The 19,511-nt window shown below is 40.2% G+C and overlaps 1 protein-coding gene across 7 annotated transcripts in view; it reads left to right on the top strand.

The window, feature by feature from the left end:
• The window catches only part of LOC136442578 (pre-B-cell leukemia transcription factor 1-like), a 58,566-nt gene that overhangs the window by 29,830 nt on the left and 9,225 nt on the right, over positions 1–19,511 (top strand). For 4 of the 7 annotated variants that reach the window (XM_066439509.1, XM_066439506.1, XM_066439510.1 and 1 more), the window contains 5 exons: positions 11,039–11,194; positions 11,729–11,835; positions 12,349–12,542; positions 14,977–15,112; positions 17,704–17,899. In XM_066439509.1, coding sequence (XP_066295606.1) covers positions 11,039–11,194; positions 11,729–11,835; positions 12,349–12,542; positions 14,977–15,112; positions 17,704–17,899 — 789 coding nt within the window. Of the gene's footprint in view, positions 1–11,038; positions 11,195–11,728; positions 11,836–12,348; positions 12,543–13,056; positions 13,248–14,976; positions 15,113–17,703; positions 17,900–19,511 lie in introns of all 7 variants that reach the window. The other 3 variants (XM_066439512.1, XM_066439508.1, XM_066439507.1) reach the window with 2 other exon arrangements.

The raw sequence follows: 19,511 nt of genomic DNA on the forward strand, positions 1-19,511 counted from the left end.
CTGGGTCAAGTGGGTTTCGTGTCGCCAGAGAGAGGCTGTTACCGTGGAGACCAAGGCACGAGAGAAATAATCAATACTGGTTGGTACAAAGGCTGAATATAGGTGAAAGGGCGCAACTCTGAGAAAACTAACGAGACTAAAAAGACATTTCTTTAACCGAAGAGTATCGTCGAAAATCATATTTTCTTTGCTAGGGTTGTTCCCCCAAATGACTTTCCAGTCTGACCGTCCTAAATGTCTTATATGTCTTCTTACACAGTGATATAGAATTACATGATGCCCTGTACATTGCTATTTGCTCAAACATGGTCTAGCACGAACCAGTAGTGTTTGATTTGCCAAGACACAACACCAGATAGTACGAGATCCGTTAGATAGTCTCAGTTGCATTTGCCATTTTGTTGGATCGCATGCTGGTTTGTCATGTGCCATTACTCTTAGTCTGTCTCAAGCTCTTTCTTTAACTTTCGGATAGATTAATTTGAATGCCGGTGCTGAAAACTCCTGCGGAGATTGAATCTGGCAAGCCCTAACCCCCATCCATTGGAACATAATTCTGATTTATTGAGCATCTTTACTGCCGAGAAATTTGTCAAAGCTGTCCCCTGGCCCCCACCATTTCAGAGCCTCATTCATGAACTATCTATTACGAGGATTAATAATATCTAACACTTTATGACATTCCCCTTTGTTCGGCGCTGTCTTTAATGCGTGTAGCCTGACGCTCGTATTCATGGGCGACATTCAGATCTGTACGAGGCCATTTTTCTCTGTCTGCCAGGCGTAAACGTTTTTGTCCCGAAACCCTGGAATGTATCATGACAGGGTCTTTCTTCTGTGGGGATATGGTACTGTTACACTGTGTTTAATCATCTTTGCTTGGCAGCGGTTGATACTTTGGGATGCGTCACTTCTTTGTGTGAATTCTGTTAGAATCAGCGAGGGTGTTAATGGTTTATGACACCTTGTATTGTTCCACCTGTCTACTAATTGTCTAACGGTTGGCTGTGCCGAGTTCTCACCTACCAAACAAGCAATTTTTCACACTCCTGATTCCATTAAAATTTTATCGCTTCCATGACATTTAGCAAGCGTGACGGGAACGGCACGCTTTTGTGCCCCTACAAAATGTCAAATTTGTATGAAAATTAGAAAGTTACTGCAAGAAACCGTGCGGCAAATGTTGAGCTTGATTAATAATTCAGTGTGCTTTTTGTATGCTTGATGAATAGAGGGTTTCAAAGTCTGTTGGAGCTGCAACACTGTAGAGGAGTCTCGCCATCTGTACACATGCCACTATCATTTTATGGTTGCAATTTAAGATACCTGGCCACTAATGTTACTACTTTATGTACGATTCATATCCTGATATAGGAAGTACTTGCAGCATAAGACGATGATAAATGACGGATTAAAAGCTTAAACAGCATGGAAAAATCACCTTCCTTGGATCATAAAAACATATTGGATAACCTCCTTTGGTAGAAATAATGGGCAGATTATGAATCAGTCATAAAGGTGTTATGTAAAAAGTTTCTACGTCGGTTGATATGCCCCCAGATTTTGGATAAGTCACTGAACGATCAGCATCATACAAATGTGGTAATGGAGAATCTATTATGGGGAAATATTTGCCATAAATGTAACTGACATTTAGCAGCTTGTAAGCTATTTTGTTGTCTACATAGTTGACCCCATTATCTGACGGCGAGATCAACTCTTTTGTTTACAGTCACGCTGTTTTTGGAAAGGAAAAAATCATGAACTTTTCACCCCGTCGCAAAACATCTCCAGAAATCTTTGAGGTGGAGAAACATTGACAGGAATTAGAGATCATAAATCTGTTATCCTTTGTCCAGACATGGCTGGATCTGTCTGGCTGTTTGTTTTAACACTACTGTGAAATGAGCGGTTTTTCTTGTACCTGGGTGACAATTGTTTTACAGACTACTTTATGGACTGTGTTGTGGATAAAGATGGCACCTCTTCACCACCTTCCAAACCAACAGCAAAATCCTCATTCCTTCCAATTTCTTAAGCATTTCTACAGACAAATGTCAAACTTGAGAACACAAAAGTCCCAAAAAGAGAAGGTTTTTACCAACTCAAGGTTTTCTTTTGTAAGGTTTCCTCTTTGCATGAGACTAGTAATGATCACTGCTAGGTTTTATGGACTCCTGTCCTACAGGGGGGTGAGAAGGAATGAATGTGTTTGCTGAACTGAGACCCATTTGAGCTGGGCTGTCCTTTATGATGCATTCAGAGCCTCCTACCATCTCCCTCCCATCTTTTCATTCAGCAGGGTGGGAATATGCAGGAACATGCAGAGATTCCTGGATCCTCATGGCCGACTCTGAACAGGAAATGGCCCATTCAGTACAAAATGCACTGGATGCTATTATGATAAATTCCTTTTAGGAACTTTTACCCTTTTTAGAAACACTTAAAGTTGAAACAGCAAAAAAAGGCCTGTTTTTCAACTAGTAAAGGAACGAAATCCAAACAGTTTAGTATTACATGAGAAGAAATGGATGATACTTAGTTTTGTTTCGAATTGAATTCAAAATTCAGTATACAACTCAAGCAGAGGCCTCAATAGAATGTGAGAGGGAGTGTGGCAAAATTCCCCTAGAGCTAGAAATGTTGCAGTTTAATTCTTATGTCAGTGAACCAGTATTCTCTTTGGAAACATTTGTCTACCGAAGCAAATCATTAGTTTATGGAAAATAAAGCTCCATCCAACACAGAAGGAAGAGAAACCTCTTTTCATTTCAGATGTGTCAATTTTTAATCTGGAATGAGTGACATATGATGATATTTGTCATCAAAGCTATGGAGTGAATCTTTCTGATCTTTTCCTCAGAGAATATGTATAAATCAGCATGTTCATTGTGGTTTATTCATATTCGTAGTAGATGATGATAAAGTTATGAAAGATCAAGAAATTTTACATGTTTTTTTTTTACAGTGAAACCCAGCTTTAGACCTACTGGGTATCATTTGTCCATTTTGTTGTTCACATGCTCTTTGTAATCCTCCTTTGGAACACTGGGCTTACTTATGAAACCAAAAGCCAACAAGAAAAGACTTTTAAGTGCTGAAATACAGCTCGTGAAGCCACTCTTTGTCCCTTAAGTACAACCACTTGTGCCTGACAAAGCTGTGTATTTTCTTGGGTATTTCTACCCTCAGGCATTGTTACGTATTATTTTAGAATCCACATGATCTAAAAGTGACACATTGCCATTTTAGAACATTTTTCAATTATGGAATTTTCCCTACTGTCTGTGAGAAGGTTTTGATTTAATGATCGTCCCATAAATTCACCATTTGTCAGAACGTGAATGTTAAAGTTTCCATTAGCATTGTCTACCGCCCCTGACACGGAATTAACACCTTTTCAACTCCTTCTTTTATGATTCAAAAATCCCCCGTATTTGTGCCATAGATCCACTTTTGCCTGGTCCCCTGGCTTGGAAAATCAGCACTGGACTGGAAAGATCCCTTGCTTGATGAAAAGAATTGGTGACAAGACAATTATTTCAGTCTTTTTGTTTTGTTTGGTTGGAAACATATGGTCAACAAAATCAGATAGGTACAAGGCCAAACACAAACTGGTAAATTTCAGTGCTATTTTTATGTCCAGATAACCAAGAAACCGAACAGATACACAGAAAACCGAGTGTATAGCTTAGAAGGGTATTAGTTTCATGTGAAGTGTGTAGTTTTGTTGTACTAGCAATGATAGTCTAATAAGTGTAAGAAAAGATTCAATCATCCCAAACAATGCAGTGATAAGGATCTTAATAGCTTATTAAGTTTGGGTGTATCCTGTTGTGCAACAATGCAAGAAAAAAAAGGGCACAATACAGCGAGCATTGATACAGTAAACAGCCAGTTGTGGGAAAAATAACCCAGGCTTTGTTGTAGTGACCGATGTAAGGTTATGTCACAAACAGTGCTTCGGAAAACGGTCTTTGTGTGGAAGGCGGTCGGTGTTAAGGTTCCCGGTGCACGTGTGCACCTTGAAAAGCATCCCCATTGTGCGTACATTTGCCACTTACCTGTGACTTGTTATGTAATCAGAGAGGAGAAGCTAAACAATGAGTATGGATGCCACAACACCACCTGTCTACCACGGCACACCTGCCTACGACAGACAGGCATGGCCGACTCATTATACATGATAACTGACTCCCTGTCAAAAACTATTGTTCTCAGCAAATGGTAGAGATATTAGCCTAGTGCGTCCTACATTTCTTCCTCCAGGACCATGGCAAAACAACTTCAAACACATTTGTCCCTGTTTACCGCGGAGGCATATCTGACATAGTTGTTGAGAGAAGCCTTACAGCAGTCTCTTATAACTGTCTTGTGAGGGACGCACTTATGCCGTGCTATCACTCTCCCATACCTATACATTTACAAAATGGTTGTTGACACAAAACACTTTGAAGTTCTCTTGTATTTTTCATCCGTTTAGCGACTGTCTGTTGCAAACCCTACACGTATTTTAAACATCTGTTTTGTGAGTATATTCCGGTGTTTTCAAGTATGTTATCAGCGGTTCAAGTCCGATTGGATAGCGGAATGCGTTACGTGGAACAGCGAAGGATTGGAATTCATTAAGAACTTGATCAGGTTTTGCGGTGAATTCCTGGCAGTCACCTCTAGCAGGGTTCTCATTAGTTCACCTGTCCGTCTCGCCTGCTAATTAAGCCCTTCTGACAAAGTGACAGAAAGCATGCTGATGTTGTTGGCAACTTTTGCCTCAGCTTATCAAATAACTGGATTGTTTGGCGATCAACAGAAAGAGCATGGAAGGGAAGCAAGATACGGAATTTCCTACTACGGATTAAGTTTGAAGAGCCTTTAATGTCTGTATCCTATAGGACTACAATTTAGAGGGATCATTGAGATTGTTCCGATGAGTCAGCTACTTTGACAGCAGAATTTTTTGTGTAAAGTGGATTTACAGATTTTTGTAAACTTACATATCAGATGGGAGTGGTGCCAGTCAGGAAGTCAACTCACATGGGGAGTTCAGGGACTGTGTAACAATGGGGGTTCTGGAAGTCATTTTTCATCAGGAGTTTTGATCTTAAAATTTGGAGTCTTTTTCTATGGAATCTAGGCATATTTTTAAATTTCGAGTTCCAAAGGTCTTGTAACAGTAGGGTTTCTTGAAATGTTGTACCAGTTGAAGATAAGAGAGAACACATGTACAGACAACATTACTGATGCCTTTAGTACAGCTGAGTTTTGATTTGGAGTTAGAGTTTTGATTTGGAGTTTTTCAAATCTTTTCCCATGGGATCTTCGTGTAGTTTCAAATTTCCAGTTCCAAAGGTCTTGTAAGAGTTGGACTTCTTGCAATGTTGTACCAGTTGAAGATAAGAGACAACATGTGCACGGACAACATTACTGCTGCCATTAGTACAGCTGGAATTGGAGTTTTGATTTGGAGTTTTTGAAGTCTTTTTCCATGGAATCTAGTTGTATTTTCAAACTTCCAGTTCCAAAGGTCTTGTAACAGTAGGGTTTCTTGAAATGTTGTACCAGTTGAAGATAAGAGGGAACATGTGTACAGACAACATTACGGCTGCCATTAGTACAGCCGGAATGACATGCTGTATGCTGGCCTGCTTCATGGGCCATAAAACTTGGCCTGTCTGAACCTTGCCGTTTTAACGACCAGCAGCCTGGCAGGAGCGTCCCTAGAAGCCTTCTGACCCCCCTGTGACCCTACATGTATGTGTAACTCTATCTGGGCCGAGGGGGTGGGTGGAAATATGATACCCCTGGCTGAAAAGTGTTATCAGGGCCTGGACCATCCCTGTAATCCAGGCCGTGGGAAGGCAATTGTTTGTCCTTCATCATTCAAACAGACCTTGTTGATACTAGGTGCGAGTCTCTCTTCATACTGACTTATGTTTGAAGGGGTTTAGAAAGGTGTTTGGAAGAGCAGAAGAATTGATTCCGATATAAGATTTTACTCCAAACAGTATCTCTGTGCAGTCCCTATCACACTTGTAATTTCCTAAAATTGTATACGCAAGTTTTGTATAGGAATACTGTAAAATATACTGCCTTCTACTTCTAGCTTTCTTGATTGTTTATCAATTTACATCCATGATACTGCGCTTCAAACTGGCTCATAAGAACTCAAATCAGACAGACTTATTCACAGCGCAGACAAACCTATCCGACTCATTATAGAATGTTTGATTCTTTTGCTATAATCATTAGTGTCTTACATTTTCGTCTCACTTTTGAGTCATTTTACTTTCTTATAATGTTGTAACAATGGAGTTGCCCATCCATTGCAAATGACAGGAGAGCCAGAAGAGGTGCTGGCATGTTTATTATTCTGTCTTCTTTGCTCACAAGCAAAAGTTAGACTAAACACATCTTGTTATGAATAGAACAATCCTAGGTTTGCATGACCTACCGTATGCAGAAATTTTCCCTTCTTCGGCACCCAAGAGCAAATACATCCGGATTGAAGTATTGACAGTCTGTCAGCATTTGAAATCTTGCAAATAAAAGAAAGGTCAGACAATGTGTAGATTTTTGTGTATATTATAAGCTCAGGCTTTGCTAACTGTGGTGGTATCTTGGTAGGCACGATTGAAGCAAATGCCTCCTGTCATATGGGTTTATCCTACTGTAGATTCCTAGAAAGAGTTATTTCAGAGTTGACTGGTTCCCTTCTGTCTGGGTATTTGCTAACACAGATTCTGTATCTTCCCTGCCCTCTGGAGAGCCAAGATCAGAGGCTAACAATTTACAATGTGTGTGTATAAACAGGATACTGCTCTGGGATGGCCTAAAGTGGCTTGATGCAAACAAGACCAGGCTCAGATTTGTTGGTTGGATAAACATGTGCGGGGTCGCTGGGAGGTCATGCCGGCCCCCCAGGCCCCACGCTAACTGGCAGCTTTATAGTCCAGGTGTCTTTTATAGACCAAAGAAAGATCTGCCATTCAGAAAACCCCCAAACCCTTTCTTTCAATTATATCTGGTGGTACAAAAGTCGTTACACGCTCTTTAAAAAGTAGTTGTAAAGTTTACGGTCTTAGAATCTGGAACTTTCAAAATCCTGGGTCCAAGGAAGAGGCAAAATTTAACTTGCAAATTGTGTTCTGGACACAAAAAGAAAGGTACCCGGATGTTGTAACGGCTGGGGTTGCCATATTTTTTGTTTATCTTCTGTTACAAGTGTTAAATATAGTAATTTGTAAGGACGGTTTGTTGACTGTGATAGTTAAATCCTATTGTCACAAGAATTAGATGAAGCTCTTTTTTGTTTGTAAAGATTTTCTGTAGATATTCTAAGATGGAACATTGTACTTCTGTGGAATAAATTGTATGGAAAATAATATTGCAGCAAAAGTTTGTGTAAATGTGTGCCCAAGCCTTTGTCAACAAAATGCAAACACAAATATTACCATTTACATAACGACCATTAGCAGACTCCTCCTAATCTCAACAGCTTGTGTTTCAAATGGGCCCTTCATTGAATTCCTAACAAAACAAAACCAGCAGTAGAGCATGGAAGTGCCAAGGTTCATTCTAAGTTTAATGGTGCCTTGTCACTAGTATTTATAGCCTAGGTTCTGAAAGATTTCCCAGTTAGTCACCCCCAAAAAGATTTATGGACATTTCATCCCAGTGATGGGTAAGGTGTCTGTTCTAGAGCATTTTACCTGGGGCCAATCAATCTAGAATATGTATGGATGCATTTCGGTGCTTTTCTTGTCAAAGAGACTGACAAAAAAAATTGCATAGCTCTGTGATATGGTCTTCATGTTTTATGTATCAAAAATACTGCATGAATTGATGAAACAAACTGATCTTGTAGTAGGCATCTACGTTTCTGTCTGACAAGTTGTTGACTTGTGGATATAGCCAAAATGAATTTTGTTCTTCTTATAACATAAGACAATACTTGAGGGGCAATTCTTCTGTATCAAGAAAACAATTTGTAATGGGATCTTTGGCTCCTGCTTGACTGAATTTTGCCCCAAAGCAAAAATGGTATCGCTTTTAATTAGGCGGTCTGTTCATACCAGGTATTCTGAGAAGCAGTTCATGTTCAGACAACCCTACCTCGATTCAAAGATTTTTAGGGGCGCTTTAGACCTACAATGTTATAAGGTCGTACGATCATCGTCGTAGGCGACGGTTTTCTTTAGACACACGGTCAGGAAATATCACGGGACCCCCGCGGCGCAGAATTCCATCGATGTGCGCGTGTGACCCAAAGTGACCTCTTGCGCTCAAATTCAAAATGGCGTGGGAACCGCTTGTTTTCGTCAAAAGATGAAGCTTTTACTGACTTTGCAACAACTGTTGCCCTGCAGATGAGACGTTGAGAACGGTGCTCAACAAAGAAAGAGATTGAGGCTGGTACAGAGACGGACGGGATTTAACCCGTGTTCGTGGCCGCCGCCGGGGATGTCCCGGGGATCGAGGAATATGGGCATACTAGAGAAGTAGCCACTGGTAGCAGGGCGTCGCGCCGGAATAACCGGTTTTGGATGAGAAAAATATGTTTCCATTGCTAACTGCATGCATATTTACAAAGAAAACAAAACTTTCCTTCCCGGACAGGAAAAAGCATGCTGTAGGCTTATTAGCATATCACCCACTTCCGTCGCCGGCGACGATTCTTCTTTAGACGAGAAAAACACAGCCACAGGCCCCCCCGCTGAACGTCGTGCGACTGGGTCCGAGGTGGTCGCACGACAATTCGAGGATTTCCCGTTTATTGCCGTCGCACGATTGTTTTGATCGTCTTTAGACGGCCAAAAAATACCGTCGCCGGCGACGTCGCCCACGACGATGATCGCACGATCGTAAAATGTCGTAGGTCTAAAGAGGCCCTTAGTCTGTGCTGAGATATATCAGGTATTAGTATGACTCCTGTCATGTGTTACTGGAAGAATGTGGCAGATAGGGGGGTGTATGGGTGGGGATTACTGTAGGAATTTGTACCTTGGAGGGTGGCCATATCAGATAAGACAGTTTAAACTCAGATCTGCTGTTAGATAACATCAGGTCGGCAGCAAACCTAATCAGAAGGTGTGCCAAACAAACCCACTACCCAGGATAATGAGTAAACTAATGAGGCACTTTTGTCTAGGGAATGTTTTTGTCTCAAAATAAATCCATATCATCTGCTCTTGTATTTTTCTTGTATTCTCCATGGATCAACATGCAATGGAATTTGTGCAACTCAAAGGTAGATAAAGAGCAATTTGATATCAGTGTTTTTTTATATACCAGTACCCTTGATTACTAGTAAAAGAAAGGAGGATAATGTTAGTTGTTTCTAACATATTGAAAAACATATCAAGTAAGTAGCAGTTGAAAGCTATGTTACTCTAATACGGTATCATAAGTATGTAATGGTTGCCTTCTAGTTGGGACATCATTGTGAATGTGACCTTACATGAAGGTCAGGTGGCGATGTCCTTCATCTGAAGTCCTTTGGGAAACTCTTAACTTGGTTTTGCGGAGCGTACAAGCCCCCAGGTAACCATGGCAGCAGACATGAGGGTCAGGTATACAACTGGGCAGTGAATTTTTCAAACAAAGGGAAAGAGATAAGAAAAGCTGCAGCTGGTTTGTACATGGCAACATTATGCAAACATGGTAATAACGGTTGACTCCTGTTTCAATGGTTAAAAAGTAGTTGTCCCTAGCACTCTTGAAGTGTTCTTGCCAAAGTCCTTAACCGAAAAAGTTAACGGACATCTGTAGCCGTGTATTTTAATCTACCTGTGAGCTTACGCCTTTTTACGGTACAAAAAAAATTAACCATCATATAGAATTGTCATTGGTTGAACCCTTGTTGTAGTGTTGATGAACATTTTTACCTGAGTAAAATACAAATGATCATTGAACATGGTGGTGATAGCTGTAACTTGTAAGTAATACTGTACAGTACATTGAGTGCAGAGAACCCCAAAGTATCAGAGACACAAATTTTGGGGTCAATGGATTTTTCCTGTTCCAAGTGACTTTGTTAACAACTTTCTACTTGGAAAAGTACCATAAGGGTTTACCCAGGTGGTACTTAGTAATGTTGGGGTGAATAAACATGAAGTTTGGTTACCCAAGTCAATGTTTGCTTGCCCAACCCATCTAGATTAAATTGTGAAAATCGTAGTAAACTGCACCCGGAAAAATCTACAAATGAATTCTAAACCAGAGAGATGTCCAAGAATTCTTTAAACTGAAGTTACAGCACCTAGCTAGTGGAATGTGAGAATCTGTTGTTTTGCAAGTTTTATTGCTCTTGAGATAAGGAAAGTGTTTGAACAAGTAAGAGTGGCGCAATGCCTGCCAGCCAATACCAGGGTGGTAAAAATGTACTTGTACTTGTGTAAGGACTTCTCCTTTATTCAGAAACATTCATGCTTGCTAGGATAGAAAGGAGTGGATCATATTTTCCTGTTGCTTGTAGCCATTTTGACATTTTTGTTTGGCATATTGGCTGAAAAATTCAATACAGGATGTTGACTTGGCAAATATGAAATAATAGCTTGGTCAAATATGAAGATTTCATTTTGTTTGATTGAATGATTGGTTGATCGATGAAGTAAATGTAACAGGTGTGTACAAAACCATTTTAGGTCAAGCACTGACTAAGATGTATGTACCACACACACAGACAGTGTGCCTTGCTGTGTGGGCTCTGTGCAAAAGCGCCCCCTATGGCATCTTAGCAAACTGCAGCTTAGGTGCAAGCTAATGCGATGAACTTTGACCACCTAACACTCCCTACCTGTCCTTGTTGGACTGCTGACCCAGCAGTCCCTGGTTCGAATCCCAGTAAATGTTATGTACACTATTAACTTGTATCCCTGACTGTATTGTAAATATGCAAGATTATTTCTCTGATGAACTATATGTCTGATGAAATTTATTCCACATGATCATACAATATTGTGTTTGTACCATCTTATCCAAAGATCTTTAGTTATACCAGAAAATTAACCATACTTCCATTTCCCTGTTGTTTGTACAGTTTTGAGCATCAGAGGCGCACAGGAGGACGAGCCTCCCGACCCCCAGCTGATGAGATTAGACAACATGTTGCTGGCGGAGGGCGTGGCCGGTCCGGAGAAGGGCGGGGGTTCAGCAGCCGCCGCGGCCGCCGCTGCGGCCTCAGGTATCGACGAATGTATGCCAACTTTACTTAAAGATTTTGGATGTCTCGTCTTTGTTGTGGAGGGTGCTGTCTAACCACATGTGTAATTTAACATGCTTCCAAACACTTAGCACACACTTTCAGATGCTTCTCTCATCACACAGCAAGATGATGATAGTTTATGGCAAAGGCTACTATGTAATTGCAATGGTGGACAACCTTTCTATATCCTATAAGTTATAAGTATAACATATTTCACTCTTGATAATATGCACATTTGCTTGTCACTTTCTTCATTTACATGCTTCACTTCTCGCTTTTATATATGTCTTTATTTGTACAAATGTAGTGTAGTATTGAGAGTGTTTCTTTGTAAAGAATGAGGGCTATAATGATAATCTTTCTATATATTCTGTTGCTATATGCTTTGCCATTAAGAAAGTCTTTTGTCATATTTTACTTGGCAAGTAATGACAATACTTCAGTTACGTAACAGTCAATGGTGTTAGCCATCGTTAGTCTTAAGTCTTACAGATTATGAAAGCTGAGTGTGATTTTGTGTTACAGGGGGTAGCCCAGGACAGGCAGACAACACAATCGAACATTCGGACTACAGAGCAAAGTTGGCACAGATCAGACAGATCTACCACACAGAGCTGGAGAAGTATGAACAGGTGGGTGAGGAGGGGGCTGGAGGGAGGGGAGCTAGATTCAGAAGGGGGTGTTGAAAAAAGGGGGTGAAATGATCAGGAAGTAAAACATGGAGTGGTCACTTACATGTAGGTTATTGGAAGCTATGGATACAACAATGAATGCAATATTCACTAGAAATAGAAAATGTAAGGCTGAGGAATAGTCTGATTATTTATAAGTGGAGAAAGAATGGTGATGATTTGTTCTCTGTAGAACTAGTCATTTTGTGTCAGTGGTACCAGTAATGAAGAAGTTAGAAACAAGAATGGGGATTTAGAAATAGAAGTCTAGCTGTGTAGTATACATTCAAGTCAAGGACTAAAATGTATCTTTGTTAAAAGATGAAAGAATATATGCTATTGTTTAACAAATATGCTGAAAGTCTTATTGCATTGTGGATGTTGAAACAAATGTGCAGGGGTTTGCATGCATCGTGGTAACCTTTTTAGGACGAGGTACTTATGACAAAACCTGCACCTTCTCCCCTTTCTAAGCAGGCCTGTAATGAGTTCACCACCCATGTCGTGAACTTGCTCCGCGAGCAGAGCCAGATCCGGCCAATCGCACCCAAGGAGATCGAACGCATGATCTCCATCATCCGTAAAAAGTTTAGCGCCATCCAGATCCAACTGAAACAGAGCACATGTGAAGCCATCATGATCCTTAGGTCCCGCTTCCTAGACGCTAGGTATGTAGAGAAACACACAGGGAAGAAAAGACAGTGCAAGAAACGCAAAAAGAATGGAGGCCCAGGTATACTAGGGTGGGGCAGCACATTACAGGTGCTGTTTCAATGTACCACACAACAACCTCTTCTAGGCTTCTGCAGTTTTTCTGGTGCAAAGGTTTGGGGAAACGCTCCAAGCAGCCATGTTGATTGTCTTTGCCAAACCACTCTCAGCACTCCCATGTCCCTTCAGAAGACAAATACATCTTTCGTTCCATTCGGTTTTCAAATCAATGAAAAGCTATAGGCTCCGTTGAAAGATTGCCCATGGAGAATGGGCACCCTTTTACTCTACAATCAAACTACCTGCACTCCTAAATCCTTCCCAGCTTCCTTGGCAGGTGAACTGAGGGTTCTTGTAGCAAGGGGACCTGTACTTTTGTGCCAGAAACGCTGGGGTGTGCCGCTGAAGGGTCCGTTTTTGCTGATTCTCCGACTGGGACCTTCACTTTCCTGTCTTTCTGTCCCCCCTCAGGCCTGTAACGAGTTTACCATGCACGTGAGAAGCCTGCTAAAGGAGCAGTCCCAAATCCGACCCATAACGCAAAAAGAGATCGATCGCATGGTGTCGATCATCCGACGCAAGTTTAACGCCATCCAGGTCCAACTGAAACAGTCGACATGCGAGGCCATAATGATCCTTAGATCGAGATACTTAGATAATAGGTATGCAGAGTCACCACTTTTTTCCTCTTTCTCATGTGTGCCGACACTTCGGTGTGTGGAAGTGTAGAGTCTCGTATCTCTCTCAGCTTCTGTGCCAATGACGCCTTAGTCATACAAGCATTGGTCACAGAAGAGGCACAAAAGATACAAGATTTTGTCGGTTGATTTCTAACTCCTCAGCCCTTCAACCCTGTCTACATCTGCGGACCTTCAATCTGCAGAAATAGGCAGGATTCGGCTTAACTGTTTTCTTAGCCACGTGCAAAAAAAGTTACATTATCTCACCAGCTTTCTAAAGCTCTGTGACGTTTCTGAGTCTTTTTTTTTTACTTCCATTTTTCCTCCGTGTGGTATTTTTTGCAGTCTGACTTGTGCTGTGTACTGTCCTGTGTGTAGTTTTAATCTGGGTCTCTACCATGTGTGAGGTGAAGGAAAAGGGTGTGCTGCCTCGACTTTCGGACAACTTAACCAAAGATTACTCAATTACTGAGCGCAGCCGTCATTTGATAACCTAAGATTAACAGTCTTCCCATTTGTTTATTAACATTTTTAGCTTCTAAAGTTAGTTTGTAATTTATTTTGCACTTAGTTTGATTCTGTTAATTTTTAACCGATTTCTGACTTTGAATTTTAACATCTTCAATTGGAGACATAAATGATTCTTTAAAATCCAATTAATGAGTCAAAAGAGTTCTTTTGCAAGTTAATGAGTACTGGGCCTTCATTCTTTTATGATTATGTTTTCTTTGCACTTGATATTTTCTTTCTATTTTAAGTTGACTTTCCTAAGTTTTTTCCTGTGTTATTTATGTGTAACCTTAAGGTTTTGCTGCATGCTCGTTCTAAGGTTTTGTTTTGAATCTGTAGAACTAATGCACTTTCCGAGCAGGGCTCGTTTTTCATAAACACAACTGGACTGGATAAGTGGATTAGAATCACTGTACTTCACAGTAATTAAGCATTTTTATGCACAAAGGCTAACTAGATTTGTGTTAGCAAGGTAGCTTCAACAGACAAACTTGTGACAAGTTACCGAAAGTGTTGCAGATTTTCTTCTTTACAGAGGGTTTATCCCTAAAGAAAATGCCAAGGTGGCTCGTTTTTCATGTATCCAAGTGAGTTTAAAGCGTAAAGTGGTCAAATTAGTGCAGAGGCTGGCAGCAGATTCAGCCAATCATCTGGTCTAATTGTATTTGGATCATGTTACTGGTTGGAAAGCACTGGAGTAAAAGGCCACCTGTTGGTAAATTGACTGAAATCCCACCAGATTGAAACACAATCAGTATAGAAGGCTTGAAGATGTGGTCTCCTCTCAAAAGGTGTGACTTGATTTTATTAGAGGCAGTCTTCCTTGGTGGTCTGCAGTCAGTTTTCGAACATACTGTTCGCTCAGGAAGACTGATTCTAATTTTGTAACTCAGGAAAGATGTTTACATCTGGGGAAGGAATGTATCAAGACTTCAGGTCATACCACTACATAACAGTTACTGTTGACGATTGTCTTGTAGTAGATTCTTCTACTTGGAGAAGTTTGATGTTGAAGCTATCTTGGTAACACGTTTTATTTGTGCTAATATGATATTGTAAGCTTATTTCTCAAGTCTCTTGTGCATGCTTGTCAAGTTTGAAAAATGCTAACATTGTTAAAGGCATTGGTATATAATTTGTAATGTAGGGATGCAATTGTTTCTCTTTCTGACTTCTTTGGTTGTTTATTCCACACAAACAGACGAAAGCGAAGGAATTTCAGCAAGCAGGCAACAGAAGTCCTGAATGAATACTTCTACTCGCACCTGTCCAACCCTTATCCTAGTGAAGAAGCAAAGGAGGAACTGGCTAGAAAATGTGGCATCACGGTATCACAGGTAGGTCACGGAGCAAGCTGTCTCACTGTCCTTAACATTGACAAGGTGGACTTGTGGTTAGGATTGTCGACGACTTGGAATCTAAAGGTTCTCGGTTTGAATCCCTGGCAGGTCCCAATGTTGTGCCCTTGGGAAAGGCACTTATGATCTATTTCCTCTCTCCACTGGGTTGAAAATGAGTAGCTAGCTTTGGTCAGGGATGTCCTCTCAGATGGGAGGTAAAGCTGAAGAGAGTCTTTGAGAGCCACAACTCAAGCACCTGAAAAAACCCACCACGCTTATCGAAAAGAGAAGGGGTGTGAGTGGATCAAACCTTACAGTCTGGTTTGACATCTTGAAAAGATGATAGTGATAGTCACCTGTTATGTCAATCCTTCCAAAAATTTACTAAATCTCAATAGATAGATATATTTGTATAATATAACCCAACATGTTGATGCATGCAACAATTTTCAAACTTTGAGTAAGACATGTACTATCAATCTTGCTGTCTAAAACAGTTATCACAGAAAATCCTGCAAATTACTTTCAAATGAATGATCTTGTTGGTACACAATAGTCTGACGTCAGTCACAACTTTACCTTCACCCCAAGATGACCCGAACAACTCCCAAATCTACTAATTGTACCTGCCCTGTCCTTAGGCAAGTTCGCATACAATAGATTTAATCGTCCGATTCGCAGTGACTGGCATATCAAGTCTCATTACCATGTCCAACATAGTAGATATCTTTAATACAAGATTTGTAACCTTCGCAATGTATATGTAGTCTATCCCCCGCAATTTAGAAAGTTGCACACCTTACTATATAGCTATATCTACATAATAAGTGGTAAAAGATCTTCCATTTCATGCACTGGTATGGTGCCCAACCCTGTAAATTGCTAATGACTCTTGTAACCACAAAAGTAAAGTAACCTTTTTGGACTACTGAGTAGGTACTTTGGAGATTTACGCTCACGTTAAACCGAACATGTTTAATCTTTATGGGCTAGCTCGTAAAGTTTGCTTTAGATTCACCTCATTAACTAGTACAAACCTAAAATTATTCTTAAAAACTAAATATGTAGTGACATAAGTAAAATTATAAATCTGGTACGGCTTGCTACGAACATCTTCAAAAATTTGTCTTGAAAATATAAAATGTCCATGCCTGAAGAGAGCAGACAAGTTAAGAATCGTCTGATCACATAAGATAAACCAGACAGGGTGATTATATGTACCATGATTAGGTCCCACCCCCAGATGGTAATTTTGTGTGGACTGAATGGTGTAGTCTGTTGAGATATTGTAAGAGGTAGAAATTATTGAAATATGCTTTCCATACAGAAAAATGCTTTTATATGGTGAACCATTGTGGAGCTGTGCTTTAAAGCATATTTCCATAATTTCTATCCGTTAAGTCTAGTGTCATGTGTTTCTTACATGTAATTGAATTTTAACTTAATCTTTCCTTCAGATAGAACCTATGTTCCCTTGAATAAGATATAATATGTAATCTTTTATCTTTGGTTTTCTGAAGTTAATCATTCTGTTGCACTGCATGCCATTTCTAATGTCCAAATAATCTGCATGTTCTCCCACGTTAATGTATGGGACATTGTTGTTGACTGATGTGTATGTGTCTAATCCTGTACAAGTTGACTTCCAGTGTCTATCTCTATCCAGTTGTGTAGTCTGAAGAATTGACTACCGGAACTTTGTACAAACTGAGCTCCCACAACTGATTATTCTCTACTCTACAAAACTTATCCTTGCTTTACCTTCGTTCCTTTCATATCGGTTCCATTTGAGTCATTTTTAATGTTCCCATCAGAATTTTTTTAGCGAAAGAAAAAGACCTCCTTTTTTTTCCTTCGGTGATTTTTACAAGTTTGCTTACCATTCCGGGGCTTTAAGTATGGTGTCTTCTTGCCGTTGATTATGCTTTCTACGTTCCTGTTACTTCTGATGACCAGTGTTTAACTTGTGGTCAGACCTTTGTTTCAGTGCAGAGGTTCTCTTAATTCCAAACCTATCTGATGTCAGTAGGCAAAACACAAGGGAAACCGCACTGTGTCAGACCCACAGTAACACCTTGGCAGCTAGAAATTCATTCACACAGCCTGTATGATGATATATCACATAGCCCCGGATGGTCTAGTGTTTGAAGTAAACTAAGGCAAGAAAAAAATCAGTGAACTTTCGCTGCTTTTTGAACTTCTCAGCTTTCCAATTCAACTGCTATATTTGAATCTTTTTTCAGCATTCCTGAAAATCCAATTTTTCATATCAAAATTGGGAAAGAGCAGTGCCAACATAGGTAGAAATGAGGTATGTTATTTTAGGGGGCATCTTTCTCTGTCGAAAGAAGTGAGTCCCAAAGGTTTAGCTGCAGAATTAGCTGCCACTCTCTCAACCTAAAGCTGTCTGTCTATGTACTACTTGTGAATGAATTTGAAGCTTCCTTCTGAAACTTTGATACAGAGGCAGTTTTTCTGGGTCGCAGTAAAGCCAGGAGTAAAAACATGGCTCCTCCCCATGTTTTGCTCTGTTCCTAGCCCTCCACAGGTTTTACAGCGCCCCCTGTGTTCTTGTGTGTTGCATGCAGGTGTCAAATTGGTTTGGGAATAAGAGAATCCGCTTCAAGAAGAACATTGGGAAGGCGCAGGAAGAAGCTAACCAGTACGCGGCCAAAACTGCGGCCGCCGCTGCCGCTGCTCAGCAGCTCTCCCAAGCAACCAGTGCATCCCATGACAACGCGAGTTCCCCCGGCGACTCCGGAACTCCCACGACACCAACGCAAGGTTATTCCGAGTTCTAGGGGCCAGCCCTCCTCCTGTATGATAGAACAAATTCTTGTGATGCAGTGTTGCCTCTGAGCGACTGTGTGAGACGTATAACTCAATTATCCACAGAACCTCTCTTCGGGTTCTTTTCTAAAAATGGTGTGATTCAAAATGTTGTGAACAATTTGTGTATTTCCTGTGACAAGTGACGACACGATTCTTTCAACAAGCTGTAACAAGCTGCACATAATTCTCAAATATAAGAGGCAACACTGCATTTCGGAAATGCCCTGTCTTTCCACAAAGTGATCTCTTCTTAGTGTATTTTGTAAGCTTTTTCGTTGTCAAAAATTGGAAAGAGACAAAACCTGATGAAGAAAAAGATGTAGAAAACATAACTTGTGGTGCTGCCAAATTGTTGTGAATCTGGTTAAGAAATTTGTGGGGAAGAGAATCACTTTGTGAAAGACTGCTAGTTGGAAGGACCATCTCTGAAGAATTATCTCTGAAGTTTTTCTGGGTGTTTTGAGCATCAAACTGACTTGCCTTGAAGTAAAGGCATTATTAACCAATCAGGGTTTAACTGTTTCCTCAAGAGACAGATGACAAATTTTCTTGTAAAAAAGTGAGAGATGGTTCTTTTGTGGTAGAAAGCATTTAGTTAAAAAAATCAAGTATCGAAAACCGTATCCATTCCACGTGAATATTAATTGATTAATTATTACTGTGTAATTATTTTGTAATTTTGTACAAGTAGCTTGCCTGCATTGACATGGCTTAATGCTCACGTCTCAATCACTTGAGTTTTACCAAACGTCTTAGATGAAATTTGTCTTGTAGTCTTCAATGTGTTGACATCGGGAAACTGCCAACTGCTCACTGGGATCTTAAAAAAAGAAAAAAAAATTGTTGTTTTTCTTACCTTGTAAAGGTGTAACAGAAAATGCTAGTCAATTTTTTCATATTTCGTTTTCCTTTAAAGCGTAAGAACCAGAAAAACATCACTACAGAAGATGACAGGAAAACATTTTGGGGGTTGTAAGTCCATAGATTACACAACGTACCATATTAAAGTGAAAAATCTGAGGATGATATCTAAGGGGGCAGCTTAACCCTCTGCTGTGCCTGTAATTGTCACTGGTTACTGCAGACTCAGCAGGTTAAGGGTTAATCTTGTATATTGAATGCTGGCTGCTGGGCAGGTAGGTGTGTCTATTGTTCAAATCCTACCCACATACAGTTTGTACCTAGTGCACCAACTTTCACCCACACCATCGAAATCCCCAATTACATAACATGAGTCCCTGAAATCACATCAAAGAATTGTTTGCCACACTTATTCTGTGTGAGGTCTCTTCACCCAAGTAAACTCTACAGTCTAAGTTGTACGTAAATGATAAAAATAATAGAGTACTGATGTTATGTTTCAAAGAGTTTTTCTTAACTCAAGATTAAGGTAATGTTTCAAGAAAAAAAACTTACTATTCTCTACAAGGCAAATGAAATGTAGAATTCATTCTAAATGGTAAACGGTGAAAGACTCTGGTAAAAAAAAAACACAGAAGAAGTGTGGCAATGGTTAAAGATGCGTTTTTTATTTTCCCCCATGTCTTGAGCAGTTTGCAGTTTT

The sequence above is a fragment of the Branchiostoma lanceolatum genome, chromosome 9 (genome assembly GCF_035083965.1).
Source record: "Branchiostoma lanceolatum isolate klBraLanc5 chromosome 9, klBraLanc5.hap2, whole genome shotgun sequence".
Taxonomy (NCBI): Eukaryota; Metazoa; Chordata; class Leptocardii; order Amphioxiformes; family Branchiostomatidae; genus Branchiostoma; species Branchiostoma lanceolatum.